Raw genomic sequence first — 27,793 nt, forward strand, 5'->3', positions numbered from 1 at the left:
GCCGTTGTTGGCAGAGGTCTGTGGGTCGGGCCAGCAGTGAAGGTTCACTAAAGCACGCCGCTCTCCCCCTGTTCAGCGCACGTGTGGCAGTGTTGATATTCATGTCGCCGTCAAGTGTTAAACTGCGGGCGTTTTCACTATTCATAATGGTGCTTGCACAGTTGGCTGTCGTGTCATTTTGAGTAGTTATTCTGTGTTTGGCTCGAACGTTTCATAGCAAACATGCCAAACGACTTTGAGCGCATCAAGGTATATTACGAGGGTGATTCGCCAAGACGTTTATGACGATTGCCCTCTAAGCTGGCATTAGCAGCCTCGTTGTTAGCGCTGTGCTGGCACGCTATAGCCGAGCCCAGACACCGCGCCCGGGGCATCTACTGACTGCAGGAGAAAGCCAACGGCGTGCGAGGCTGAAAGAACGCTTTTCGAATGTCTCGTTGCCCTGACAGAGCCGGGTGAAAGGAGGGAGAGGGTCGGGCGGGTGGCCTGAGACGTCGCCTAGCGACATCCGCCGCCTTTGCCCGCGTCGTTTTTTCCTCGTGCGCCGGCGTCGTCGCATGATTGATGCGGCGTATTTCGACGGCCGCCGCTGGTTTTTGCCCTCACCTGCCGTGCAGACGTCGGTCGCATGATGGAACAATACAGTGGCGGTCGGTGAAAAACCCGCCCGATATGTCTCCTCGGGCCGCTGCCGCCGGCACGCCGGCACACCACGTGACCTCGCGCTGGGAGGGACTCTCGCGTTGTTCCTTCGCGGTCGGCTTGAGCAGTGATTAATCAGCATGAGCGGAATAGTGAGCGGCGGCGGCGGCGCTAAGGAGACCGGTAATCACGGCGGGCTGTCCGGCCCGGCGGACCCACGTGTGTGCCTGCCGGCCGGAAATGACGCGGCGGCACGCACCCGGTCACACCGGCGCACGGGCCGCCAACCGAGACGCCGGCCGGGCAGACGGCGCCGGCGGCGCGGGGCGCGAGGCCGCAAGGCGCTTCGGAGTGCTGGAGCTGTCGATGCCGCTCCCGCCGCTCCCGGTTGTAGGCATCGGAACCCGCGAAATGTGCGGCTTTGAAGTGGGACGCCACATGCCTGGGGCTGGCTTCAGTGAATGAGAGATACCTTGCTGCTGGCTTCTGCCCAAAACGCTTGCGGAACTCGTAACGATCCCGTCAAAATCAGACCACGAGTGCGTGTGACATGGCGTGTTGCGAGCTCGGTTGTCAAAACAAACGCTGCGATATCAAAGCGGACATGTCAGAGAGTGATCGCGTACCATCTGCAACCTGTCGTGCATGATTGTGGTAGTGCTTCCTTGCAAACCAGGCATCTTCCGTGATTTGTTGCGCCTCGGGCGCTCGTTTGCCAGCGGTGGCCGTGGACGTGACTCCTGCCCTCCATCTTTGCTTTGGGTCCGATAATCGGCATTTTTAACCTTTTAAGGCACACTCGCAAGAAGTATACCTTCTCATGTGCGCTTATTGCGGGGCTGTACAACTGAAGATACGTTTTCGGTGCTTATTTCAACCAGCTGCTGTAGGGGTGGGTGAGCATATCTCGTGCACGAATGACAACCGGCATGAGCTTACCCTCGATAATTGCTGGTATGAGTTTCAACACCAGTCGGTACGTTATGAATGTATTGGGCCGCTGCTCGTACGCTGATAGCGAGGTCGGCGTGCTGGGCCCGTCGAAATGCTCTTGGTCTGACATTTGACCTATGAGTTTATGCCTGTTGAAGTAATCCTGCATGTCGTCGACTGATTCTGGTGAAGTATGATTAGCTGTATTTATGCGGCGTATCATCAGAATGCCCGTGTGGATGTGTAATTATTCGTGTATTATGCAGGCTACGGAACACAACCCGCCCGTGGAGGATCGTGGGCATGTTTTGAAGTTCCGGCGCTGCCATTTCTCCTATTGCGGCTCTTATGGCGGAATAAATCGGGCACCATCTAATCTCAGAAGGCTAAAGCATCATGGCGCGCGCTTTTGAAGAATTCCCGCCGCCATGTCGACAATGGGCGTTACCGCCCGGTTGGCATCAGATGTGACCCGGCTTGAGTCATGACGGCAGTGTTTTAGCTGAGGGCCCGTAGGGCTACCGCAGGCTAAGCGCAATGTTGGCGCGACGTGCTGGACCACAGAGACGGTCTGCGGCCGAGAGGTCGGTATGGTCCCGACCAACCTCCGTTCAAAGCGGCTGCTGGGCACGGGCTACCACCGGTCGGTCTTAGCCGTGTGCGTCGGGCGTACGCTGGCTCCAGCGAGCACGGTGACGGTGACGTGACCGATGACCTGTCGCGCGCGTGACCAGCGCGGCTGGTGGCCTGTCGCCTGCGTGACCAGCGTGGCCTGTGACCTGTCGCCTGCGTGACCAGCGTGGCCTGTGACCTGTCGCGAGCGTGACCAGCGCGGCCGGTGACCTGTCGCCTGCGTGACCAGCGCGGCCGGTGACCTGTCGCCTGCGTGACCAGCGCGGCCGGTGACCTGTCGCGAGTTTGACCAGTGCGCTGACCAACGTCCGCTCCGTGGCAGGTCTTCAACCGGGACGAGCCGGATCACGAGAAGGAGCTGCGAGTGATCGTCAAGGCCAACGATCGGGGCACGCCGTCTCTTGAAGGCACATGCGCCTTCGTCGTCAACGTACTGGACGTCAACGACAACGCACCCATGTTCGACAAGTCGGTGCGTGGACTGGATGGGTGATCTGGATCGCGCCGAGGCCCGTGTTATGTGTATCTGCTGTGTTTCACTGATTTTGCTTTCGGGTAAGTTGTGTATAGACGTGCTGGGCGCCGATGGTTAAACATGTTTTGCAAGTAGCTACGCGGGTCTGGAAGCCGTGCTGGTGGCGGTGTCTTTCGATGTGTTATGATCGGCGTTGCTGTTCGAAACGGGCGTACTCTGGGTATGTCCTGTTTGAAACATGCGCTGCGTGCTCTCCGCTACCATCCCGATTACCCGTGCTTCGCCTTCCTCTGAATCAGGGGAGCCGTCGCTACAGATCGCAGTACGTGCTCAGTCCACTTTGTCCCTCTAGGCGGCTGCTCAAGCTGCGAACATGTTACACGTATCGCCCAGTACCCGCATACAGCTTTGTTCGCTGTTGGGAGTCCGAAACTGTAACCGAGATCAAACACCAAAGCCACTCAAGCGCCCGCTCATCAGCCGTCCGCGACCGACGTCGCGTCAGAGACAGGCGGCACACCGCCGCCATGAGCGGCGCCGGCGCCGCCGGCAGATTGCCTCCTCCATACTTTAATGGCGCCGCCTAGCCTGTTAGTGCGACGAGCTGAAATATTCACCGGGCGTAGATGCACGAGCGTCGCCTAACACTCGGCGCGCCGCCATCACTTCCGCGGCCACGGCGCGTGCGCAGCGTGGTCTGGACGGCACGCACATTCGTAGTTGTGTGTATGCAGCCCGCCAGTGTGTCGGTCGTAGCAAGGACGCAGGAACCGGGGGAGGGGCCAGTGGGGGCATTTAGCCCCCTCCAACTTAAAAGCTTGGGGTGGCGGCGCCTGTCCCCCCACTTAGAGGGCATGTGGAGGGGCCCATTGCGGTATGTGAAAGGCCCATTCCGAACTGAAAGGGATTATGTAAGCCTGTAAAAGTCCATTCTGACCTGTCGAGGGCTCATTCTGACCTATGAAGTGTCCATTCTGATAAAAAGGGCAATTCTTAGCCTGTATAGTGTTCATTTCGACCTGCAGAAGGCCTGTTATTGACTGTGGTCCATTCTAGCCTGAAAAGGCCCATTCTTATCTGTAGACGGCTTATTATTGACTGTGCAGGGACATTCTGTTCTGTAGATGGCCCATTCTGGTCTTAAGAGAGCCCATTCTGGCTTGTAGAGAGCCCATCATGATCTTTACACGATTACGTATTTAATGCAAAAGGCCATTTTTGATCTTGTAGAGGGCCCACCCTGACATGTAGAAAGCCTATTGCCGACTTTGGAGGATCTATTCTGGGGGAGGGGTAGAAGGGAGGAATCTGACCAGAAGAGGGCCCATTATTCCCTGTGGAGAGCTCAATCTGGCCTGGTGAGGGCCGTTCTGACCCGTGCACTGTGCAGGTCCCATTCTGACCTGTAGTGCCCAGTGGGTCCATCTGACCTGTAGAAAGCTCGTTATTGACTGTAGAGGGCCTATGTTGTTCTACAGAGTACCCATTCTGATTCGTATTGGGCCATTCTGACCCGTGCACTGTGCAGGTCCCATTCTGACCTGTAGTGCCCAGTGGGTCCATCTGACCTGAAGAAAGCTCATTATTGACTGTAGAAGGCCTGTGTTGTTCTACTGGGTATCTATTCTGATTCGTATTGGGCCATTCTGACCTGGAGAGGGCCCATTATTGAATTTGGACGGCCCATTCTGGCTTGTAGAGAGCCTACTGCTAACTGAAGTGTTTCCATTCTGAACTGTGGAGAGGTCATCTGGCTCATATAGGGCCTATCCTGACCTTGAGCAGGTTCATTACTTACTGTGAGGGGCCCGTTCTGGCCTTAAAAGGTCGAATTGGCCTGTATAGGGCTCATTCTGACCTGCATGGGGCCCATTCTAGCCTGTAAGGAGGCCACCATCCGATCTTGGGGGTGCATTTAAACATTTTGAAGTGTTTTCCTCCCCCAACTTGAACATAGTTCCCGCTCGCTTGGGTCGTAGTGTTGGTTTTGTGGGCTTCCCGTCGCGCTGCATGCCCACGCAAGCCGCGGAAGTGGTGGGCGTGGTGCCTGCTCGGCTCGGTGTCGCCAGGAAGCCTGGGAAGGGCGTCTCGCGCGGCTGCGCTTTGCTGTGAGAGATGCCGGGTGTGGCCGCTCGCCGATGACCTGTTCTCGCGCCGCCTGCCGCCGATGACGGGAGGTGGGGGCGCAGCCACAACACACACACGGGGCTCTTGGTCCCACGCACTCATTTGTTAAGCTTGGCTCCGACCGAACTTTGTGGTAACTTGGCTGTTCCCAGGGTCCCACGGTCCCCCTCAAAACTCCCGTCGTGCGCTTGGTCAGCCAATGTGTCCAGCCGGCCAGGTTATTGCTGGAGCGACTCGGCGCGCATGGACCTCGGATATTTAAAGACGCAGATGTGCCCACGCTCGTAACGTCGACGCCGATGCAATTGTAACATCGGGAGAGAGAGAGAGAATGAAGAGAGAGAGAGGAGAGAGAGAGAGAGAGAGAGAGGAGAGAGAGAGAGAGAGAGAGAGAGAGAGAGAGAGAGAGAGAGAGAGAGAGAAGAGATGAGAGAGAGAGAGAGATATTAAATGTGAGCCGAATTAGAAGCCCGGCTCGCAAAGGGGTCGACTCGGCATTCTCTCTTATTGTACATCGTGAGAGAGAGAGAGAGAGAGAGAGAGAGAGAGAGAGAGAGAGAGAGAGAGAGAGAAGAGAGAGAGAGAGAGAGAGAGAGAGAGAGAGAGAGAGAGAGAGAGAGAGAGAGAGAGAGAGAGAGAGAGAGAGGGGGGGGGGAAGCGTCCGGCAGCGGCGCGGGTTTTCTGCCGCCTTCGCCGAAGACCAGAAGCGTGTCCGCCAGCTGCCGGCCCGGCGGTGGATGGCTACATTTGTCTGCACGACAGCTCTGAAGCCGGCTGTTGTCAGCAGTTCGGCGGCGCCCCGCCGGCCCGGCACGCGCAGCGTTCCGCCGGCAGGCCGCCGTCGCCGGCGGCGTCGCGCGGTGGCGTCGCGGGGAGTCGTGACTATGACCCCAGCGGCCGTGACTCCGACTGGGGGCAGCTGGCGGTGGGCCGGCTGAGTGGATGGGAGGCGCCGGAGGCCACGGCGGCCGGTAACCGGGAGCCCCGAGCCGGCCTCGGGCGCCGGCCGGCCCAGCGCGGCCCGGCAGAAGTTACGAGCCGTCGCATTGGCGCACTGCCCCCCCCCCCCCGCTCTGACCCCACTGTCGGTCCGGTGCAATGATGGACTCGGCCGTCAGAACGCAACGCCAAACTTCCTTCTCCCCGAAGAATAGTTCACTTACAGCGATTGCCTGGTCGGCCTGGCTTTCGGAGATCTGCGGCGTTGACGTACGGCACGCTGGGGACAATTACAGCGCGGACACGGTGGACGTTGCAATGTGTCTCACGTCCTGGCCATGGAGCTGGAAGGCGTACGTGCGTCTCGCCCGGCCCTCCGGCACGATGAATTATCCATCGCGGGAGACGGCGGCTGGTGTTTTCAATGGCGCGAACGAATGGCTCGGATGTGTGGGAGCCTTCAATAGCAAGGGGCGCCGCGCGTTTTGTCCTGTGCCCGAGTGCGCGGTGTGGCCGTAACGCACTCAGCGAAATGACGTATCGGTTGGGCGTCTTGGCGCGAAGAGCATTGTGAAATGAGGAATGGAGAAATATGCGAAGCTGTCGGAGCACGAAAGCAACCGGAACAGCGGGAGGGTCTCAACTTGCCTACGGTGATCATGGGGTGGAGTCATGCTGCTACATCTGACATGAGCCATGGCCCGATCAGCTGCATTGTGAGAAGGCCTTCGTTTGTTATGCTGCTCAGTTACTGGCGTAGTGACCGTGCAGTATAGTGAGACTCTTTAACGTGGAATATTTGCTGAGCGTTTTATAATGCACGTTGCGAAGTGATGACTTCATCTGTTTGCGTGCCTATCACTAGATGAGTAGGATATTTGGACCCACGTCTCGGCGTGCTCGCTAAGCTGCGTGATGGTGCGAGACCGCGCCACACCCTTCCAAGCGCTAGACGTGACCGCGGCGCACGCCGGACGTCTGTCTCGTAACACCAGCCGGTTGGTCCCCGCTGCAGAACTACCAGGAGACGATACCGAAAGACACGGAGCCGGAGGCGGTGGTGCTGCGCATCTCGGCCACCGACGCCGACAGCGACAACAACGGCGCCATCGAGTACTTCATCAACGCCAGCCGGCCGTCGGACGCTAGCTATTTTACCATTGAGTCCCGCACTGGCGTCATCTCGCTGGCACGCAGACTCAGTCAGGTGAGACAGCCTGCCGCCGCGCCCCGGGCCACCCTCAGCCAGGTGAGACAACCTGTCGCCACGCTCCGGACCACCCTCAGCCAGGTGAGACAGCCTATCGCCACGCTCCGGGCCACCCTCAGCCAGGCGAGACAGCCTGTCGCCACGCTCCGGGCTCCCCTCAGCCAGGTGAGACAGCCTGTCGCTACGCTCCGTTCCCCCCCCCCCCCCCTCCTCAGCCAGGTGAGACAGCCTGTCGCCACGCTCCGAGCCACCCTCAGCCAGGTGAGACCACCTGTCACCACACTTAGAAGCCGCGACGGTAATGTGGCCGCAAATATAAACGGGGCTACTTATGTTGTTGATTATAGGTACCCTATGAAGATTTGCATAACCGAATCTGTTGTCAGAGAAACATGCCATGCCAGTTTTGGGATGATATTTTCGAGTCAGGTCGGCCGTTTGCCCCAATTTTCATGACTGGGGCACTTTGCAAACGTTTTATGATGGTAGTCTCTATCAGTACGCTGAAACCCTGTTGTTTGGTCATTCTGAAAGACCGGAATATGAACGATTCGGAAAAACAGAGCGAAAGAGCGGCGGTTGAAAGCTTTGTTTTTGGTAGTCAATTGCATGTAATGAAACTCTGCTAGAGTCGTTCAAAGCCAATGCTATGACAATAGACCTCAGTGCAGTTCCACAATGTATAATTTGACTGCGCCATCGCCGTCGGCGGCGGCGGCGGCCGGCTTCACGGCGTCCGTCAACACCGGTGCGTCGTTAGCGGGCGTCGGCGCGTGCTCTCCGCGGCGCCGGCTGCCCGACGAGCCGCTGCGCCGGCTCCATTAGCGGCCGCTCGTGAATCTCGACTCGTTACGGGGCTGGTAAACAGGTGCTGCCCGGCGTGGCGGCCGAGCCGGTGCCGCGTGCTGTCGAACCAGCGTCGCGAGAGAGCCGCTGCCGCTCGTCGGCCCGTTAGCGTCTGTTGCTGTCGGCGGCGCGAGACGGAAGCGTCTGGTGTCACGAGAGCTCGCCCCCGGAGAACGCCGCCGACCCCCGGCCGAAGGGGGCGGGGGAGCGTGAAGTGGGCCATCTATTCGCCGTATTTATCGGGTCTCGGGGACGCTGAGTACACTGGGGATCGTTCGGCTGACAAGCGTCGCTAGAGTGGTGAGGCGTGTCTGGCTGCTTGCCTGACCTCACCTGCTGACAGGGATGCAGGGACGCCGCTCGGCAGAGGCTGGGAAGGTGACACGACTGTTCATTACGCCGCGGAACACAACACCGAGTCAAATGTATGATGTGATTTGCCTTGTCCTTACGTATACGTATTCGGAGGTGTTCGGTGACAGTTTTTAACACGCGTTCGGGTAGGTGAGGTCAATTTGACCACGGATATTTTTCTGAACAGTTTTCCAACCACGTGGCACAGCCATGCCAAACTGTGTGTGTGCTTCTACGCAACTGAATAACTAATCTTTTGATGTACAGAATCAGGTATGGTCGTAAGGTGGATGGTCCAGAGCAGGTCAGAGTCAGGCCGTGGCTATCAGCGAAGACAACTCTTACGGAATCGTCCAATGCGATGCGGAAACGATGTCATGAAACTTTGAAATGGTTTCTTAGACAACTAGACAATAAGGATTACGACTGCCTCCGTTGAGCGGGCAGGTATAAAGGTCAGATCAAGGTAAAAAGTCAGACCACTTCATTCGCTGGACAACTTGTTTGATGGAGTAGTTTTGGACGTTTGTTTCCCTGGAAATTCGTGGCTCAGAAATTTTCTCTTGATGATTGAAATTTGATATCGATCATTTCCAACTGTTGTCGCCTTCTGTGGGTCAAAAAGATTGCTGACCTTGTATGAACACCAGTGACCTTTTGCTTGTAATTATATAAGTATGTTTATGCTGGTCGCGTGAGGAGGTCCGAGGGCGCTTCAAACATCGATCTGGAGCTTGGATTTGTTTGACCCTATTTGACCCAAAGGCCACGGCCAAGCGGCCTCAAATCGGGACTCAAGTGATTTCACATACAGACCTCCCTACCCTGTGAATGTTATGTCCGCGGCACTCTTAGTTTAAGAAATAACTCGTTGGATAAACTATCCCCGCCACCTTCCTCACCCGAGCGTCGCCTTCAACCGGCCACCCGTATCCCCGTCACCTTCCTCACCCGAGCGTCGCCTTCAACCGGCCACCCGTATCCCCGTCACCTTCCTCACCCGAGCGTCGCCTTCAACCGGCCACCCGTATCCCCGTCACCTTCCTCACCCGAGCGTCGCCTTCAACCGACCACCCGTATCCCCGTCACCTTCCTCACCCGAGCGTCGCCTTCAACCGGCCACCCGTATCCCCGCCACCTTCCTCACCCGAGCGTCGCCTTCAACCGGCCACCCGTATCCCCGTCACCTTCCTCACCCGAGCGTCGCCTTCAACCGGCCACCCGTATCCCCGTCATCTTCCTCACCCGAGCGTCGCCTTCAACCGGCCACCCGGGCCCTTGAATATATGCGGGTACGGCCACCACCTAATTTTTCACATGACCGGGAGGCCAGCGCTGAATGTTTGCAGTAAATTCCTAAGCCGAAACAAAGTCTTGTTGTGCGCGCCTATTTTGCGTAGCTGGAAATCAGCAGCCGCCTGTCTCCTCACCTCTTCCCCGGAAACGAAGTAATTACGGTCATCGCAAGCAAACTCCAGCCTCCAAGTACTGATTTTTATTTTATGATTAATGAGGATCAAGAGCAGTCGTGCAACTTTTTGTGAAGCATGTGAGGGTCTTCCTGCTTATAGTTCTCTCAAGTCTTGTAATGTGTTCAATATGATTTTGCGCTAGAGCGGATAAAGCAAAGCCGGTGTGCTTAAATATTTTGTTTGTTTTGTATGTACTGCCGGTGACTTTTATCGGCGAGGCCCTGAAAGCAAGCTCGAGTTTTTCTGGCTTCAGGCGTTTTGCAACAACGTGCTTAATTTTGTACCAATTTTGCTTATTTGTATTACAAACAAAAAACAAAAGACGGAAATTTCATTACATCACGTGATGTACTGTCAATACGGATGGGATGACTATATATTCTTCCAACGTGTTGCGCGTCTTCAGTGGTGTTACAGAGTTAAAAGGGCAAGAGGGGCAAATGATCACGCGCTTCTTATATCTATACAGTGCCGTGTGGCCAAGTGACATTCAAATCTTACAGCAAAATAAGATGCGTTTGCCCATCCGCCTTTGCTTTAAACCAACCCCATTTTTCGTATTTTTGCACGCATGTACAGAAAACTGAGGGATCAATACACCAAGCGATCGAACGAGCACGTCGCGGTGTCCTAAGCCGCCGACCTCACCTGATGTGTACGGTCAGCTGACGCCAGCTACGGTGTACGGTCAGCTCCCTCCCCCTCTAGTCGACCCCAAGCGGAACCTGACCCGGCCCGCGGCCGTGTCGACAGGTCGGGATCGACTACGAGTTCCACCTGCGGGCGGTGGCGCGCGACCGCGGCACGCCCTCCCGCTCGGCCCAGGCGCCGGTCATCGTCACCGTCAAGGACTCGGACACGCGGCCGCCCGCCTTCACCGTGCTGCCCAACCAGACGTACTACCTGCCGGAGAACTACCGCGACACGGAGACCGTGATCGCGCGGCTCCGCGCCGTGTGAGTGGCCTTTATTGACGTCGTCCTTTGAATCTCCGGTGCTATAACGGTCATAAAAGCGCTCGTGATCTCATATACCTTTACAGGTACATGTTACCGAGCGTATTAAAAGACTCTTGTCATAATGACAGATAAGTTACCAGACCTGGCGATGCGCAGCCAAAACCGCTCGGTTGGCTATAAGGTTCCTTTTCCAGCGCGCACATGCATCTTTTAGCTCCTGTGACTCGAAGCAATTGTTGCGTTTTTAACGATGCCGATGTAGCAGTGGGTAGGCTCGAACCCGGCGCCTGGACTTCGACCAGTCGGCCCCGGGCAGCTTGTGCAGTCTATTAACAGTGCCTTCGGTGCGCATTTGTTTATTAAATGGCCTCACCGCGCGGGTGCGTCGATCTCTTTTGAAGCACCTTGTAAGTGCTAGCACCTAGTGGAAGCACCTTGTAAGTCTTTTATGCCTTACCTGTAAGGTGTCATAAGTGTGGACAGGCAAGTACATTTGGGTCGATGGTGATCCCCTCCAAACTCCATTCTCAGCACATCGCGGCTCGCGCCGTCCCTGTTGCAGGTCCAGCTCTCCGACGAGCCCGAATGTTTACTACGACATCGTGCACGGCTCCCAGGAGCAAACCAACAAGTTCAGAACTTTCGTGATCGACGAGGACGGAAGCGGCGGCGCCATAATCAAATACGGAGGCAGCAGGCAGCTCGACTACGAACAAATCAAGGAGTACAACATTACCGTCCGCGCGATGGTAAGAGCAGGCCATACCGCGCGCGCAGCGTCGATTGCTGATGCGGAGCGCCGCCAACTTACGGACCGAGGGATGTTGTGGTCCAAATTATAAACTGCGGTTGCGTATGATGACCGATGAGATATTTAATTTCACCCTAAAGTTTGCACCGCCTGGCTGGGCGTAGGCTTAAATTATTGCTTATCAAACTTCGCATGTAGCGTATGGAGCTAATGTGACTTCAGTGTCCGAAGTTGCAAACTAAGTACTGCATTAGTGTTTCCTTCCTGAGTTACATTGCAAAGAGATATACGACCAATTTCTGATCCTTTCGGAAATCCCTAATGTAGGTATGTGTGCCACACGGCAGTCTTTTATGCAGTTCATGTCACAAATGTCGCAATATGTTATAAAGGGCATGTACTAAATGCGCTCAAGCTAGGTGAATATACTGGGCAACTAGGGGTGTAATTGCACCTCACGGCTGTGCGTCACGGCTGGACCTGGGCCTATTGCTGACAAGCTTCTGGCGGAAATTCATGAAACCTCTTGCCACCTTGTAGCTCATCAACCAAAAAGTCCCTGTGGCTTACTGACCGCACACACGTTACGAAAGCTCACATTTGGCGCTTGATAATGCACTCAATCACAGCGAGGTGTTCATTCGATCACTCCTGCGCCATATTTCTTACGCCGTCCTAATAAAGTTGTTTACCAAACGGAAGCCGACAGCGTGCGTCGAAATATGATATGGGCCGCTGGCGTAGTGGGCTTACCATCCGTCTTACCTTCAGCGAAACGCAGCATCGGTCGGGACGAAGCTGTAGGAGATCGTGAATGCTCCCGGCGCGGATGTCGGTGGTCGGACTAGGAAGGGATATGCGAAGAGCACACGCATTTCTGACGCGTGACAAATAGTGAAACGGAACTGGTTAGAAGAGAAACTCGCACAAACAAGCGGAGAAACTCAGTAGTTGAAGAGAGCGGGACGGGGCCTGCGCTGCGGGGATTTCTGCGAGTTATAAGGCAGAGTTGAAGTGGACGAGAAAGAGCAAGCAGCCATCTACTTTTAAGAAATTGCACGGCGACACCGAATTGATCAGAGCTTTAATCGGCCCTTCCGCGCAGAAGTTGGACGTCCCAGCTTTATATTAGGTCCACAGATGTTTCCATTCCTCCATTATTCAATAGGAGCACGTTAGGGCATGACACCATGTGATGGCCAATTACGACAGTGACGTTTTCCATTATTCCTGAGTTCTTGTGAACTTTTGGTGCGGCGCGGTGCTTGAGCACAATTCATCGTCGGGCACGGCGTTTGGGCCCTGCTCGTAGTGCGGTGCGGTGCGTTGCTATGCTATGCGGCGATACTGATACGTTGCGTGATTAGTACCGGGTCCTGGTTTTCTGTTCGGATTTAACTGCATGCTTCGAAACACACCGCTTCATGCTTGTGACGTCACCCCAAAGAAAATGAGAAAAGCCTGGCTGATGTCTCGTGTTGTGAAGGCGTCAGCTTGTTTGCGCCTGTTATACGCCGCCAGCTCCGTTACTACAACGGCAGCAGCCAGATACACTGTCCAGCCGGCTGCTGCAGTGACATGGGCGACCTCGTGTGACCTTCAGACGGACCAGCAGACGGGGACCGAGGTCACCTTCAGGATAGCGCTGGAGGACAAAAACGACGAGGTGCCCATCTTCTACGACACGGACCGGGTCACCGTGACCGAAAACTCTCCGCCCGGGACGTACGTGGCTGTGACAACAGCCATTGATCGGGATGGCACACCACCAAACAACCAGGTGGGTCTGAGAGCCTCTGACGAGGTTGTGTAGAGAGTGGGCGCGTGCAGTGTTGTTCCTTGAAGTGCAACGTTGTCTTTTATTTGATTGCGAGCGTTTCTGTGTTGTTGCCTTCATGTCTGGGACAGGGTTTCTGTTAATTTCTGTTTCGACACAAGCAATGTTGTCGGGAAGGTGTTTGTGTCCTTCCAAAGTGCAAACCAAGCTGTTTGTAACCTACGATGCACGGTCTTTTTATTCGTCGTCAGTCGTATGCGTACAAACTAATCAGATGATACACAAACCATTTGCGCCATTTCTGTCGGACATAATAAACAGACAAATAAAGAAAGTCTTGCCTCCCTGCCGAGTGTCATTAACCACTGGTGCAGTGACGACACAAGTCTCCGAGCTGTCCGGTCAAATGCTGATTATTGCCATTTGTAACATCATGTCCGCCGAGTATCTATTATCGTATATGTATACTATATATATATATATATATATATATATATATATATATATATATACACGATGCTAAACTCGTCTAGGTTTTCTTAATCATGCCTTGCTTGTGTATTTATTTTTACTTATTACCATAGCGGGTGACAAGTATTGGCTGGGGTATCTAAGCACTCGGTAAATCAGAAATTTGTGCATAATTCCTGTGGCTTCTCAACTTTGGAAGACTATACGTGCTTGACGCGATGGGTCAAATATATATCCACTGCACGCTTGAGAACTGCCATCGACTTGCTCTGAATTGTACAGATGGCCTCGCTTACATGCACTTGGGTTCCTCCAGCTACCTCTGGCTGACACAAACTTGGGCTACCTCTGGCTGACACAAGCTTGGGCTACCTCTGGCTGACACAAACTTGGGCTACCTCTGGCTGACACAAACTTGCGCCTTAGATTCGTGTCATCTCCGCGTGTGTTACACTCAACAAACACTGGGGGCTTGTTTACTGCTAGATGGTTAGTAAGTGCGTTGTCTGGCACCAAATGGGCTCGCTAATTGAAAGACCTGCGTGCTTGACGGCTTTATCTGAATTAAGTTGGCATCTTCTCCGCCCCTCGAAAACGCGGAGTGTCTATTTGAACGCTTTGTAACCCAGTTGCTTTCCAAATCATCATAATACTGAGATGAGGTTATCAACAACTTAGTTGTCTGTTTGGAAGTGCCGCCAAATCAATGTAATCAGTCAAGCTTAATAACTACATGTGTTTCTCACGACAGAACGGTCACCTTACCACGCTGTGGGAGCAACAATGCATCGATGGAAACATCGATTGCAGCTCGACAGCATACTAGACTGTCCGGCCGTTTTTTTATCCCAGCTGCTCTAAACACGTACGCGGTACAACTACAGCTTCATACTCCAATTAAAAACAATGCACAGCCGAAAAACTCACTGCGTATCGGCAGACATACCCTCTGGAGCCATGTTTTCAAATTGTGATTGTTTTCGCACATCCATTTGTTTTTCCTTTTTATTGCCTTGAGCCTTCTACATTTCGCTCCAGTCACTCGCCACGAACCCCGAGCTTGCGCCTTTGTATGGCGTCTTCCGCCTGTCCGCGTCACCGCACGTCCACGTCTGTCCGCCAGGTGTCGTACAGCTTCGCGCCGGACTCGGAGGAGTTCCGCATGTTCAGCATCGAGCCGGGCACGGGCAAGATCACGACGCGCGTGACGTTCGACCGGGAGGACAAGCTGCGACCGTCGCCGTTCTACACGATCGTCGTGATCGCGCAGGACGGCGCGCCCTCCGACATCCGCAAGACCACGGAGCCGAATCAAGGTACAGTCAGTCCCCTCCCCCCTCCCCCCCCGCCATGTCGGGGACAGGAGCTCGCCGCCAACCGGCCGGTTATCGCCCTACGCTGTTGATAGTTGTCAAGTGAGCGGATGGTGGTTGTGCCGTTAGCGAAACAAAAAAGTGGCATGGCGTAGACGTTGTTTTCGTCTGGCTTCCGGTCGACAGTTTGCGGAATTGATAATTGCTGAATGGTGGGCTTAACCCTGGCACATATTTTTTCTGTCAGCTGGCATCACTGCAAGCGATGCTAGGCTAACCTACCACTTTATTCATTTAGAAAAGCTGGTGTGGCCTGTGCTATTATTACTCTGTTGGCGTGGTAGGCGTCCGACCATGAATACTTCACCAGGCCAGTGGCCGACGGAATTCAATCCATTTCCCAGCATGTTGCGCGTTCACTTAAACTCACCTTTTAATTTTGAAGGCCATATTTCCCATTCCTCCCTCCCTCACCAACGCCCTGCACCCCTCCGGCAGCCAAACAGCGGGTGACAATCGAGGTCGGGGACGAGAACGACAATGAACCCTACTTCGACACCAACGGCATCTACCGGGCCACGGTGGACGAGAACGCCGACATCGGCGCCAAGGTCATCGATGTCACGGCCAAGGACACTGACGACGGTACGTCCTCCTCTCGCCCCTCCCCTCCCCCTGTCCCGGCCCGATCGGTCAGCAGCTGCCAGCCACCAGCTGCTCGGCCGCTGTGGCGGACACGCGGCCTGGCGGCGCGCCCAAGCGTCGTTTTTGTGCCGACCGACTGCCGTCCGTTGTGCCGATAGCGGCGCGCGGAGAATGACATGTCGGCGGTGCCGGCGGCGCTTCCTGACGGCAAATGGTGCGTTGACATGTCGATTCTGGGAGACCGGGGATGGTGGTGGGGCTTGCTCCACAGTCGGTGCGACATAACCAAAGCTGTGACACTCGCGGCGTCAAACCGAAGGCCCCACCGCCATCAGTGGGAGCCGTCCCAACCCCTCCTTCCTCCGCGGGCGGGCCGCCTCTTCCGGCCGGACCGGGTGCACCCGCGGCGGCGTTGTGTCGCCGCGGTCCCGCTGAGCTCCGGGCTCGGGGAACCGGCCTCAGCACTGCCGATTAGGCGTGTCTGCGCAATTTGGCGTCGTCGCAGTCCTTGTCACGTAATTAGGCAGTGAATTACGGGGCCACACCGCTCAACTTCACGGGTCGTAAAGCGACCCCCGTACCTCACGCCCGCCGGTGGCCGTATTGCGGTGAGGGGCTCCAATGGCGCGGCGGGACAGCGCTCCGCATGAGACGGCGGCGCCCGGACTGGCTGGTGCAGCTTCCCGCGGCAACCCGGACTGGCCGGTGCAGCTCCCCGCGGCAACCCGGACTGGCCGGTGCAGCTCCCCGCGGCAACCCGGTCTGGCCGGCGCAATTCCCGCGGCAGCGCCAACATCACCGCGAAACGTTTTCACACGCCGCCGGACATCTGTGAATTTAAAATGCCCCAGGTGGATCAATCCATTCGCGGATTCCGACGCGGAAAATCACTCGCCTCCGCGGATTTACCGCCGGCGCCGGCGGCATTATGACGTCATCTGCGGGCGGGTCGAAGAGCCCGGCTCGCCCCTGTGCCAGGTTATTACGGCCGGCGTTGAGCGACGACGGCGACCCGTTTCATTCGCCGCCGCTGATGACGTCACGTGAGACTGTTGCCCGCCGCAGACTCTCGGATAAAATACCAGATCACGGCTGGCAACTACGGCGCCGTGTTCGACATTGACCCGGACACGGGCACCGTCAAGGTGAAGAACAAGCTGGACTATGAGAACGGGCGCCAGGTAAGGCTTGTGGCTGCGTGCCAGCCACGTGGCTACTTTAGCCCTCCACTCGTAGAGCTGGGATGTAAACGTCATCACCTTGGGCTGAACAATAAGCCGTGATCTGGCCACACCGGGTGGGGTTGAAAGGCGGGCAGTGTCGAACGTTAGCTTCAGGTCAGCTCGGTCACGACCCTGACGCTGCACTCTGGGCTTGGGTCACTGCTCACTTCGGACCGAAATGGTCGGCTGCACCAAGAGGCCGACATGGCTTCGAGGCGGGGTCCCGCGGTACCCGATCGTGCCCCAGTCGCACCCGATCGTACCCGATTATATCGTACCCGATTGTGCCCTTTCAGCAGGCGATTCTAACTACTTCACGGCAGTATTATATGCCTTGAACGGGACAGTGTCGTGCAACTCTACAACGCTTTGCCTCAGGAACTCCGCCTCCCGTCATTCGTGTCTTTTCAGTGTGAGCTGTGCAATAATTTAGCTAGAGCTTAATTACGATATAGTACGTTCACGGCCGACGGCTCCAAACGCCATGCATGCAGAAAACGCGCTGCGACAAGTGCTGAGTGCGTTACCGTTGCGTTTGTGCCATCCGGTACCCCGCGTCTCACGTTCCACCTGTGCCGCAGTACTCCATTTCGGTGACCGCCTCTGATGGCAAGTTCGAGGCTACGCAGACGGTTGACATCGAGGTGCGCAACGTGAACGACGTGGCGCCCGTTTTCGACAAGGCCGACTACCAGCTGCAGCTGCGCGAGGGCTACTTCTCGCCGGAGCCCATCATCAAGGTGCGCTCGCTCGCCGGCATGCCCTCGGGTGACCGTCCTGGCCGGTCGTGCGTGATGCTTGGGGAAGGATTGTGGGAGTCAGCGGCAACGACGTTCTCGCTTTTTCCGAAATATGTAATAATCCTTCAAAGGCGCAATGGGCCTCGAGAAAACGGTTAGCGGGGCACTGGTGAGGCAGAATGGTCCCGACAGTGTCGTGAAGTGAGGTCGGAAGGGTGACTGTGTGGCGCTGGTAAGACAGGGTGGTCTCGATAGTGTGGGGTTGTAAGGTCGGAAGGGTGGCTGTGTGGCGCTGGTGAGACAGGCTGGCCCCGACGCTGTGGTATAAGGTCGGAAGGGTGACTGTGTGGCGCTGGTGAGACAGGCGGGTCCCGACGGTGTGGCGTCATGAGGTCGCAAGAGTGGCTGTGTGACGCTGGTCGTGACTAGGCGGCAGGACAATTTTTGTTGGCGGTGCAGTTACGATGCCGGCGAAAGAGTCACCTTCGTGTAATCTAAGTGTAGCAAAAGCTGCCAACGAAGGCTTGTTACATGTGATTGCTCAAGAGTTTGTTGCATGTTTCGGAAAATCGACGTAGACATTGGTTTCCAAAATATTGGATAAATATTATAATGTTTCATAAATATTGTGTGAGAAATATTCATTTCAGCGGAAATGAGAAAAGGAGATAGGTATTTCATATAAATGGTTGTTTGAATCGAATGCAATCTGGCATATCCGCACATGGCTGTAAAAAACATATCAAAGCGCCTCAGACTAAACAAGCGCATTAAGCCGTCTCCAGCACGACTGGCATCGGCAGTCTGCCTGGTTTTGTAGCGTCACGTAGTCTCAGTCTCGTACACGCGATTGCCAGTGTTTTGACTGATGATAGTCAGGCTGATATAAACGCCTAAGCAATGCGCGCTGATAGGTTAAGGCTGACGCAATCCAGGCTTGTATTGGACCCATTGTAGCCATAAGTTGGTTTCACCAGTCACACCGCGCGAAGTTTGGTGGGCGTGCGTTATCGAACTCGTTCTATGAGCCTTTAACGGGCCGGCTCGACGCATTATGAGGTCGGGAAACGATGCGATGGCGACACAGCGTCCTGAAATGGTTTTTCTGCAAGTCTGAGTCATTGATTTTACGTCCCATCAAGGAATTCTGAGACTGTGGGAAACGCATGATGCAGCTCATAACAGGCAAAGCAAGTCGGACTACTTGAATCTTTTTCACCTTTTGCCTTTCGAGGAATGGCAAAACCTCCGGCGGGATTTCTGTTTTTGTTCTTTATTTGATGGATTAATGCACTGTGGCGAACCCGAGCCGTGTGTTGCTGCTGGCTTATTAACCCACATCTCATGTTGCATCCACTGGGTTCTTTTAGTTCTGGCAGTTGTCTGGAACCAGGTGCAGCTGGCCGTTAATTACGTGATATATCTTGACATCATGTCGCATCTAAGTCGATGAGCCGCAGGAGCCACGTGTGTCGTGATAGCGATAGCCAAGCCCTAAAAGTGGCACGAGTTCGCGAGTCTACCGCACGGACCGTACATCGAAAAAGCGGCGCTCGGGCGTTCGTCCTGCAGCGCATTCGGGGCGCGTGCGGTGAAGCGGTACGGCCGCTGATGCGGGACGCGTGCGGTGAAGCGGTACGGCTGCTGATGCGGGGTGCGTGCGGTGAAGCGGTACGGCTGCTGACGCGGGGCGCGTGTGGTGAAGCGGTACAGCCGCTGATGCAGGGCGCGTGCGGTGAAGCGGAACAGCCGCTGATGCGGGGCGCGTGCGGCGAAGCGGTACAGCTGCTGATGCGGGGCGCGGCTGATCTGGAGAGGCCCGTAACCGTCACAGAGGCCACGGTGGTCCTCACGGGCACGCCTCGGGGCCGAGCAGATCGCTCGGCGACGACTGGCGCTGGGAACTGGCTGGTGACGCCGGCCCTTCGCTCGATCGGCGATCCAGGAAATGGCAGCCCGTGTTGGCTGGAAATGACTGCGAAAGCGCCGGGTCAGTCGTGCACAAGTCATCGTGTGTTGGCCGCGCGTATTCAGCTGTTTGTGGGTGCTTGTGGACTATGTGTTGTATTGGCCGCAGGTGTCCAGCTGTTTGCGGGCGCTTGTCAAGTGTGCGTTGTGTCGGCCGCACGTGTCCAGCTGCTTGCGGGCGCTTGTCAAGTGTGTGTTGTGTTGGCCGCACAGGCCCAGCTGTTTGTGGGTGCTTGTGGACTGTGTGTTGTGTTGGCCGCACGTGCCCAGCTGTTTACGGGTGCTTGTGGACTGTGTGTGACCACACGCGGTACTGCTCCTCAGGTCACGGCCATTGACCCTGATCCGGTGGGCGCGGTGGCGATCGTGTACAAACTGTCGGGCCCGGGAGTGTACCCGAACAGACCCGAAGACGACGTGTTCAGCATCAACGACAAGGGGGAGGTGGTCGTCCTCAAGGTAATGCTTCCTCCTTGTCCTTGTAGCCGCCCACGCGCGCCTGTCGTTGAAGACTGTATTAACACTTTTGCGTTGGGTGGTATATATATCAGGCCGGCTGGTTCTTCTCTTCCGTCCCTCGCCATGCGCCGTGCCGTCGTATTCATCCGGTGTGATCGATGGAGGGTCTAGGGTGCTAACTCGATAATCTGTTCCGCCGCCGTGACTTCTGGCGATACCATCGCTTCCCAGAAGAGTCATGGCCCAGAAATTGTGCTTTCAGATGCATGCAGACCGATTTAACGCTATGAACACTCGCTTTCCGATGAGGCACGTCAACGGCGCATCCTCACAGTCTGGCATCCATTCTCGTTCGCCGGTCGTTCTTGGTGATTGATTCCGTGTTAAAACTGGGCTGAGCCGGCCGGCTCTGGCCGGGTCGATCCGCACTGTTCCGGTGCCGGCCTCGCGGTGGGTCGACGCCGGCGGCGGCAGCGGCACCCAACCGAGCGAGCCTTGGCGATCGTCGCCGGTCGGTCCACTCCTGATCCGTCCGGGAGAATGCCCGGTCGGGCACGATTCGCACGCGTCGCGTTAGCGCGGTTCGCGGTTGGGCGCCGCCGGCGCGGTGCCCGGCTGACTGCCGGCGTCGGTGCGACGCGCGTTCGCGGCGGCCACGGCGGCCGAGGCCAGGGAGACGGCCGAGGCTGACGCGCCGGCCGAGGCTGACGCGCTGACCGAGGCTGACGCGCCGGCCGGGGCAGCGCCGGTCAGAGGGTCAGCGGGCTGGGTCACGACGCCGGTAGCCACAAGTCGGTGCCGCGGCTGGACGTACGGTCCATGGTCAGAAGACGTTGTGAAATCTGTCGTTACATTGGTGAAGATGCAGCGACTGGGGTGGGAGAGACACTTCTCAAGGCACCCCTTGTGATATTTATTCCCCATTTATGACAAGATTGGTTGTATCGTGCCCTATTCGCACGTCCACGGGTGGTAATGTTGTCATCCTCTGTGGCAATCTTTGCCCATCGACATTTTTTACGATAATTTGCGGACATTTGGAAGTGCAGTCCGCTGTAAGCGACTACAATAGACGCCTTACAATATATCGGTCCGATTTAGGCGTGCTAGGAGGGCTTCTGTGAGCCGGGTGTCAAAAATGTCCCTATGTTTGCATCTCCCCTGCAGTGTTGTTTCAGATTACGTGTCACAAAAGGTAGTTGACCACCCGAGCACCGTCATATCTGGAGGTCGTACGCCCGTGTTTCCAGCCATTGCAGCGGAACTTTTTATTCTTGGTCCAAATCATCGCTTGCTTTTCATGCGGTCTGCAAAAGTTCCTTGTTTACCTTTTGCAAACCTTATTGAAAACTGTTGATGAACGTCTGAGACTTGCCTGAAGTCAGCCGTATTGTTGACACTGTTCAGCAGTTCTGCTCAATGGCGGAATTGTCCGTTCGGTGCTGTGGCGCTGGCGAGATTCCGCGGGGCGGCCGCGTGTGACTGGCGGGCCCCGCCGCGACGAGGAGCTCGCCCCGGCCCGCCACGGAGCGCGTAGAGCAGCCCCGGACGGCACCGGCACTGGAGATGGACGCCCTCATGAATCATTGATACGGGACCTGTGAGAACGGAGCCCGGCTGCCGCCACCGGCGCCGCTCGGCGATTGGAGCCGGTGGGGACTGCTTATTGGCCGAGAGGGTCGAGACGCAAATGGAAACGGCAAGAACGCGCGCGTGAAGGACGCGCCGTTCCGTTCCGGAGCGGCCGGCCTTGCCCGCAGAGGAGCTGAGTGTCGCGGTGTGCACGTGCGGACCGCCGTCGGCCCTCGCTCGACCGTGGCGTCCCTGCTGGCGCTGGCCAGAGCGCCGGCACCCCTCTGATGCCACGGCCCATGTGCGGCCAGGCGCTGGATCGGGACGAGGGCACGGGCGGCCGCGAGATCTGGGACCTGTCGGTGCTGGCCTGGGACGACGGCGGCAACGGACTCGGCTCATCGGTGCCCTTCAGGCTTACGCTGACCGACATCAATGACAACGCGCCATACCTGATCCAGGTAAAACCGCCGCCGGTCACGCCGCCGCCGCTGTGCTGCGCAAGCGTGGAGGAAGGTTGGTGCGGTCGTTCGGTGGACACGGGGCATGTGTTTCGTGTTGGGTAGATGACTTCAGTGGGACCAGTGGGGTGGGGCCCGTGTGACCAGAGCTTTCTAGAGCCCTGGCTGGGATCAGCCACACCATGCAATTGTGGAACGTTTTGAAGGCTTTTCAGGCAAGTGACTTTGTATGGATGAACGTGTCATGCAACTTAATGAAATACTCCGGGCTGGGCTATATTGAACGCGTAAATTGCTTCCTTCGCCAGCTGTGGACCTCAATTGCATTTTCAATCCGCGAGGCTTTCAAATTACTCATGACGCCGAACAATTTATCCATATCGCAGGTCGATGATCTCTTTGAATGAATCGTTATCAGTTTATTGAATGAAGTATGTGAAGACCGTTCGTCTTCAGCCCTCTAACCCTGGGCGTTATCCTACCAGAGCAACCTCACCCGGCCCGTCATCATGGAGAACAAGCCGTTCGACGGCATCGTGATCCCGGTGGAGGCTGACGACTTCGACGACCATCAGCGCAATGGTCCGCCGTACACGTTCCAGCTGGATCCGCAGGCGCCGGCCGATCTGCGCAACAAGTTCTCCGTCATCACCATTGGTGAGGGTCAGGACAGCGTCAGCCGTCTCACGCGGGTCGTGAGTCGTGGGTCGGTCGGTCCATGGGTCGTGGGTCGGCGACCGTGGGCCGGGCATGGGTCAGACAGCGGCCGGGTGACAGCAGTTGGTGGTCATGTGGTGGTGCTTCCGGACAGGTCCAGCTGGGTCTTGCGCGCGGCGGGACATAGTGCGTAGGTCATGCTCGCAACGTCGATAGGTCATGCGCGGTTCACGCAGTGGCAGCACCCTCCATCGGAATGGGGCGAGAGCGCTCCACCTGCGCTCCACCAGCGGGTTTTCAACGCCGTGCAGGTCAGTCACGAGTCATCCACGTGGCCGGCCATGCATAAGTTATCACCGGACAGGGTCAGCCCGGGCCGAGGCGATGGCTACAGCTGTCTGCGTGAATTCTGCAGACGACTGAAGATACCGCCGTGCAATTCTAGCCCCTCTGCATTATTGACGCCCGCTCTGGCGGGGCAATAATTGCTGCCGGGGACGGGGCCTGGCTCCTGGCCGAACCGTACCCCGCTGCAGGGGCCGCCTGCCGCGCGCCGGGGTCGCGTGGCTGTGGGGTGTCGTGGCTCTGCGAATGCCAGGATGTTGGGCATGCCTTTTGGTGGTCTCGTTTCGTTTGATATCACGATCGTGGTGTGAAGTAGCTGTCGTTACCTGTGCAGAGTACTTTTGCTGCTGCTGCTTTTATGACTATCACAAGTGCAGCATTACCTGCATTAGGTCGTGGTGTTAAACAGTGGCGTAGCCAGGATTTCGCCCCGAGGGGGCGAAATCGAGTCATAGGCGCATGCTTCACTCAAGGCCCCTTCACTCCATTCATATTTATTTGGCTTCCCTCCGTATGATTTCATTCATACATTTATTATGCAATTCATTCGGGCATTATATCATGCATTCATTTCACTTCAGTCCATTTGATTTATTTTGATTCTCCCTCTGTCGCCGCTATAAGTGCCGTGGTTGTATTCGGAGGATTCTTGTAATGGTCGTGACGCCACTTTGATGCCTCGTGACTCCGTTCTTTCAAATACTCCATTTGACTCCGTCACTCGTCTAGGAAGTGCTATCCAGCACTTCACTGAACCAAGCACGTAGCCGTTAGTTGGTTGTTGGATACTATGCCGCTAGAATAGAGCGCGATGGCTGCGCTTCTAGCACCTCCTCGCTACGCCACTCACCGGCCCGAAAAGGACGCACTCACTGTGACCTACTCACATAGTCACGGTTATCCTCGGACCCAACTTCGGTGTTGTGTGGCCATTCCTTTCCGACGAGGTCGGCCTGAGAGCGACTGAACCAGTTGCACAGTGCAGACGGCCGGGTCACCCTTATGCGGATTCCCGGCCACGCTGGGATGATTTATGGTGAGAAAGCGGACGCTGCAGCGAAGGTTGCTTCGTGCGAGAGGAGGCGTCTACCCATTGATGTACCCGCTCGAGGTCTCGAGTGGGTGATTTTAACGTAAATCCATGACGTATGGCAGGTGATATTTCATCAGCACCTTCGCTCCTTGAAGGAGACTTTGCCACAGAACGGCTGCTAGGAGTCCCCATTCCAGCTGTCCTCACATCGTCGACGTGGCGGTTCTAGGCTGCGATGAGGCCATACACACGCAACGCACCCGTTTTACTTCACGAGTCAGCGTGTGGCAGCGTGACAGAAGTGGAGAACGGCTGTCTGTTGAGCATGTCAGCGCGTCTTGCCGACATTATAAACCGGACAGGCCATGCTATTGTTTTTGCCAGCTCGTGGTTTGCTCCGTCGGCCGATGGAGTGAGATCCATGTTGCGAAATCGCAAATATGCTTGCATTTTTAGCACACGTTGGGGCCGCCATTCCATATCGTTGGTACACTGGAGGATTGATTTAATAATAGCAGCCGAACGCACTTATCATCGAACGCTGCAGACTTAGCGGATCGTTTTCGAGTGAGCTCAAAATAGGCTCGATATCTAGGTGCCTTTCAACACCAAACACCACCACCGCCATCTTTTCCCAAACGATGCTGCCGTGATATGAATAACATGGTTGTAAAAAAGTGCCAAGAAAATGGGTTGAATGCAGGGAAATGCCAGGCAGAAACGGTGAAAAAAGCAATGCGCTGCATATGTCCTCTAAGCGTAGGTCTTAGAACTGAAAGCTAGGTTACATTATGGTTTAGATAGTTTGCTAGATGCTGAGTCTCTTCAGTTACAGCCCCGGGCTCACGAGACAAGCGCTTTTGCTGAACAATGTCACGCGGCTTGCATTTGTTTAAGATGGCCACAACCAGACTGCGGCGTCGGAAATATAACATTCGTTACGAAAAAATGTAACGAATGTTATCTTTTCAACCATCGTAACAAAGCTCACATTTTGGCACCGATCAATACTGGTGCATTCATCGGGGTGGAACGTCACGTAACGTGCTGTCTGTCCAGTTCTGGCTAGTTCTCGAGGGTTCTCCTGTCCTCCTGGTCGTCGCCTTGTATTCAGTAAAGCCACATTGTTTCTAATGTCTTGTGAAGTTTATAAAACACGCCTCTTTTTGCATTCATTCAGGTGCTTTTAATTCCGCAAATTGCTAACGCTGCAAATATTTCGCTTTCTTTCTGCCGTAACAAGAGAACTGTTGCACACCATTGGGTCGCCGTGCTGGCACTACATCTTCAATCTGATTTGTACTGCAAAGCTAATTTGATCCCGTCTTCTTTTTTTCTCAGGCGGTCATTTTTATTTAGTTCCCAAACTTTCGTGATATAGACATCGAACAATTTTGCGACCTTGTCAGTCTGAGTGAAACCCTCCGTATTTTCGCAGCAATGGCGGACGTTGCGCTGCCGACGCCTGACTGTGACGTCACGTACTGTTTGGCCCCAGGGCAGGACAACCGAGCCGAGATCCGGCCGCTGGTGAAGTTCGACCGAGAGCAGCAGAAGCTGTACGAGATCCCCGTGATCGTCAGCGACAACGAGGCGGCAGATCCACGGGCTAAGACCGGCACCAGTCGCTTTACCGTCATCATCGGCGATGAAAACGACAACGACATGAAATCCGGCTCCAGCACCATCCAGGTCTTCAACTTCGAGGTCAGTTGGGCCGTCAGCACCTTAACACACGTTAAGGCCTTAACACACGGTGGTGAAACAGCGAGTTAGATAAATGAAAACGTGTATGGCACAGCGCTTAGCCTCAGATGGTGGCAGACAAAGAGGGGGACAAGAAGACGGCGATCAGTCTTCGGCGATGCGGCTGACGTCTTGCGGCGGTGTTGCGACTCCTGCGGGCATGTGCGATGTCGACCTGCGGGCCCAGGTTTCATCGCGTGTCCTTTCCATAAAGACCTCCTCCTTATTAACGGGGCAGGCCATCACGGGTTGATATGCGCGTGACTATCGGTGAAGAGATATTGCTTGCAGGGCAAAAATCCATCACGAATCCCCGTCGCATATGCGGTATCGCTCACCCATCCATAGTTCAGGCAATCGATCGCCCGGCACTATTTCCTTATTTCTTTACTTTATGCTTGCAATATACACGTTACCGTGCGGGTTTGAGCCAAGTGAGACCAGCACCGCGTGGTTGGGGTGCCACTGAGAGACGGACGAGAGGCGGTATTTAAGTTTACATGTCGCGGATGGAATCATTGTTTGGATTGTCGTCCCCGTCTGGTGTGTTAGTATGCAGACAACGTTTCGGCCAGTTACTCTCCGGCCCTCCTCAGCTGTTAGGTACAAGGTCCCGGGAAGGGCTGCGCGATGTTTGGCTTTCATCCAGTCCAGCTTCATCCAGTTAATCGTTTAGACTTTCGCTATAATCGACAATGTAAATTATGAAATGAGTTTTCTAAGCCAATCGCCGGAATTATGTTAATACATTTAAGTGCATGTCTGATACAACAGAAAGGCGAACAGACCTGTCGTGCGCATGTTCTCTGATAAGCACCGTTTCTGCCTGGTATTCAGATTGCGGCTGCCGCGCCGCATATTGCGTATGGTCACCGCGTTATACCAGCGCACCGCCGTGTTCCTCGCTAGCTACATTTTGCCGACGTCGGATATAAGAGAAGACCTGCCTGTGCCGAGCTAACAATTGTGTTGGAGAGGAAGGCGGAGGGGGTGATTAATGGAAGCTGTGAAATCAATCGTTGACGGTGGGGGGGGGGGGGGTGAACAATCAATAAGATGCTGCAACTGCACCCTGTGCTTCACGGCCGCTATTCTAGAGCGGCTGCCGTGTCGGCCGCTCGGGGAAGTTGGCGGTTGAGTGCGGGGTCGTGTGGGCCGATGCACGCCGCGCGGCTCGTCCGCTGGTGCGTTGCTGAGTCTGGCGAGGCTTCCGCACCAAATCACCTGGCTCGACTCGCCGGAAGTCCAGGCAGGCGATGTGAACCGCAGTGGTCTAGGGGGAGGGGAGGAGACCCAATCGTTGCGGCTGCAGAGCCGCCGAGCCGGCTCAATCAGCTGACTGACGGCCGGAAGCCGGCGGGCCGGACCGGGACCGGCCGTGACCTGTTGTCATGACCTCGCGTGCAGGGTCAGCCGGGACTGGACGTGGCCAGAGAGCCGGTGGGCGATCAGTGGCTGACGGCTGAGTTTGTCCGGAGAAATGCCTATAACCCGCGCCTCACAGTGGGTATTCGCACGATCATCGGGTGTCCTGCCGGCCTCGCTGGCTTGGAGCCCTGCCCCAGATACCGCGGACGCTTCTGCGCTGTGTTTATGTTCAGCACCAGCTTACCGGCAACCGACAGATCTGTGTGCTCCTGCAATCTGCTCGTGGACTTCTCTGCAAGTTCATAATTGGGAATGGTTTCAGATTCATTATGCATGCCCCGCGCTCACGCTGAGACTGTTTCCATTTCGCTGAGGTCCATAATATCGGACCAAGCGAGCTTTTATTTTGCTTCAAGATTCTCGCACGTGAAATTCGATGATTGCACTTTGCCCGGCCGTTTCCTTTTGTCCGTGTTCACGAGTTTGTACAGGCTGTGTGAGGACACTTGAAGTGACATAGCCAGACAGCACACGTTTGCTAGTGTACATGAATTTACCAGTTACTCTTACTACTAGTACTAGTCTTCCTGCTTTACCGGAGGACCGGTAAAGCAATTTTCTACGTGAATGCAAATAATGCACTGCGAGTTGTCCGAGCATTCTGAGTCTGAATC

General features: G+C 55.7%; 2 protein-coding genes across 2 annotated transcripts in view; both read left to right on the forward strand.

Annotated features, from left to right (window-relative positions):
* LOC119111197 (cadherin-23-like) overlaps positions 1 to 2,664 on the forward strand; it is a 125,364-nt gene extending 122,700 nt beyond the window's left edge. The window contains exon 15 of the mRNA XM_037235018.1: positions 2,531 to 2,664. The gene's annotated coding sequence lies outside the window, so the exon portion shown is untranslated. The remainder of the gene's footprint in view (positions 1 to 2,530) is intronic.
* LOC119111198 (DE-cadherin-like) overlaps positions 223 to 27,793 on the forward strand; it is a 37,139-nt gene continuing 9,568 nt past the window's right edge. The window contains exons 1-15 of the mRNA XM_037235019.1: positions 223 to 249; positions 2,531 to 2,680; positions 6,765 to 6,956; positions 10,385 to 10,587; positions 11,153 to 11,339; positions 12,945 to 13,121; positions 14,713 to 14,905; positions 15,401 to 15,547; positions 16,613 to 16,728; positions 17,352 to 17,510; positions 19,803 to 19,937; positions 21,821 to 21,970; positions 22,456 to 22,627; positions 25,504 to 25,712; positions 27,159 to 27,254. Of these exons, the coding sequence (XP_037090914.1) occupies positions 223 to 249; positions 2,531 to 2,680; positions 6,765 to 6,956; positions 10,385 to 10,587; positions 11,153 to 11,339; positions 12,945 to 13,121; positions 14,713 to 14,905; positions 15,401 to 15,547; positions 16,613 to 16,728; positions 17,352 to 17,510; positions 19,803 to 19,937; positions 21,821 to 21,970; positions 22,456 to 22,627; positions 25,504 to 25,712; positions 27,159 to 27,254 (2,313 nt within the window). The remainder of the gene's footprint in view (positions 250 to 2,530; positions 2,681 to 6,764; positions 6,957 to 10,384; positions 10,588 to 11,152; positions 11,340 to 12,944; positions 13,122 to 14,712; positions 14,906 to 15,400; positions 15,548 to 16,612; positions 16,729 to 17,351; positions 17,511 to 19,802; positions 19,938 to 21,820; positions 21,971 to 22,455; positions 22,628 to 25,503; positions 25,713 to 27,158; positions 27,255 to 27,793) is intronic.

The sequence above is a fragment of the Pollicipes pollicipes genome, unplaced genomic scaffold (genome assembly GCF_011947565.3).
Source record: "Pollicipes pollicipes isolate AB1234 unplaced genomic scaffold, Ppol_2.1 Scaffold_7261;HRSCAF=8764_pilon_pilon_pilon, whole genome shotgun sequence".
NCBI classification, from domain to species: domain Eukaryota; kingdom Metazoa; phylum Arthropoda; class Thecostraca; order Pollicipedomorpha; family Pollicipedidae; genus Pollicipes; species Pollicipes pollicipes.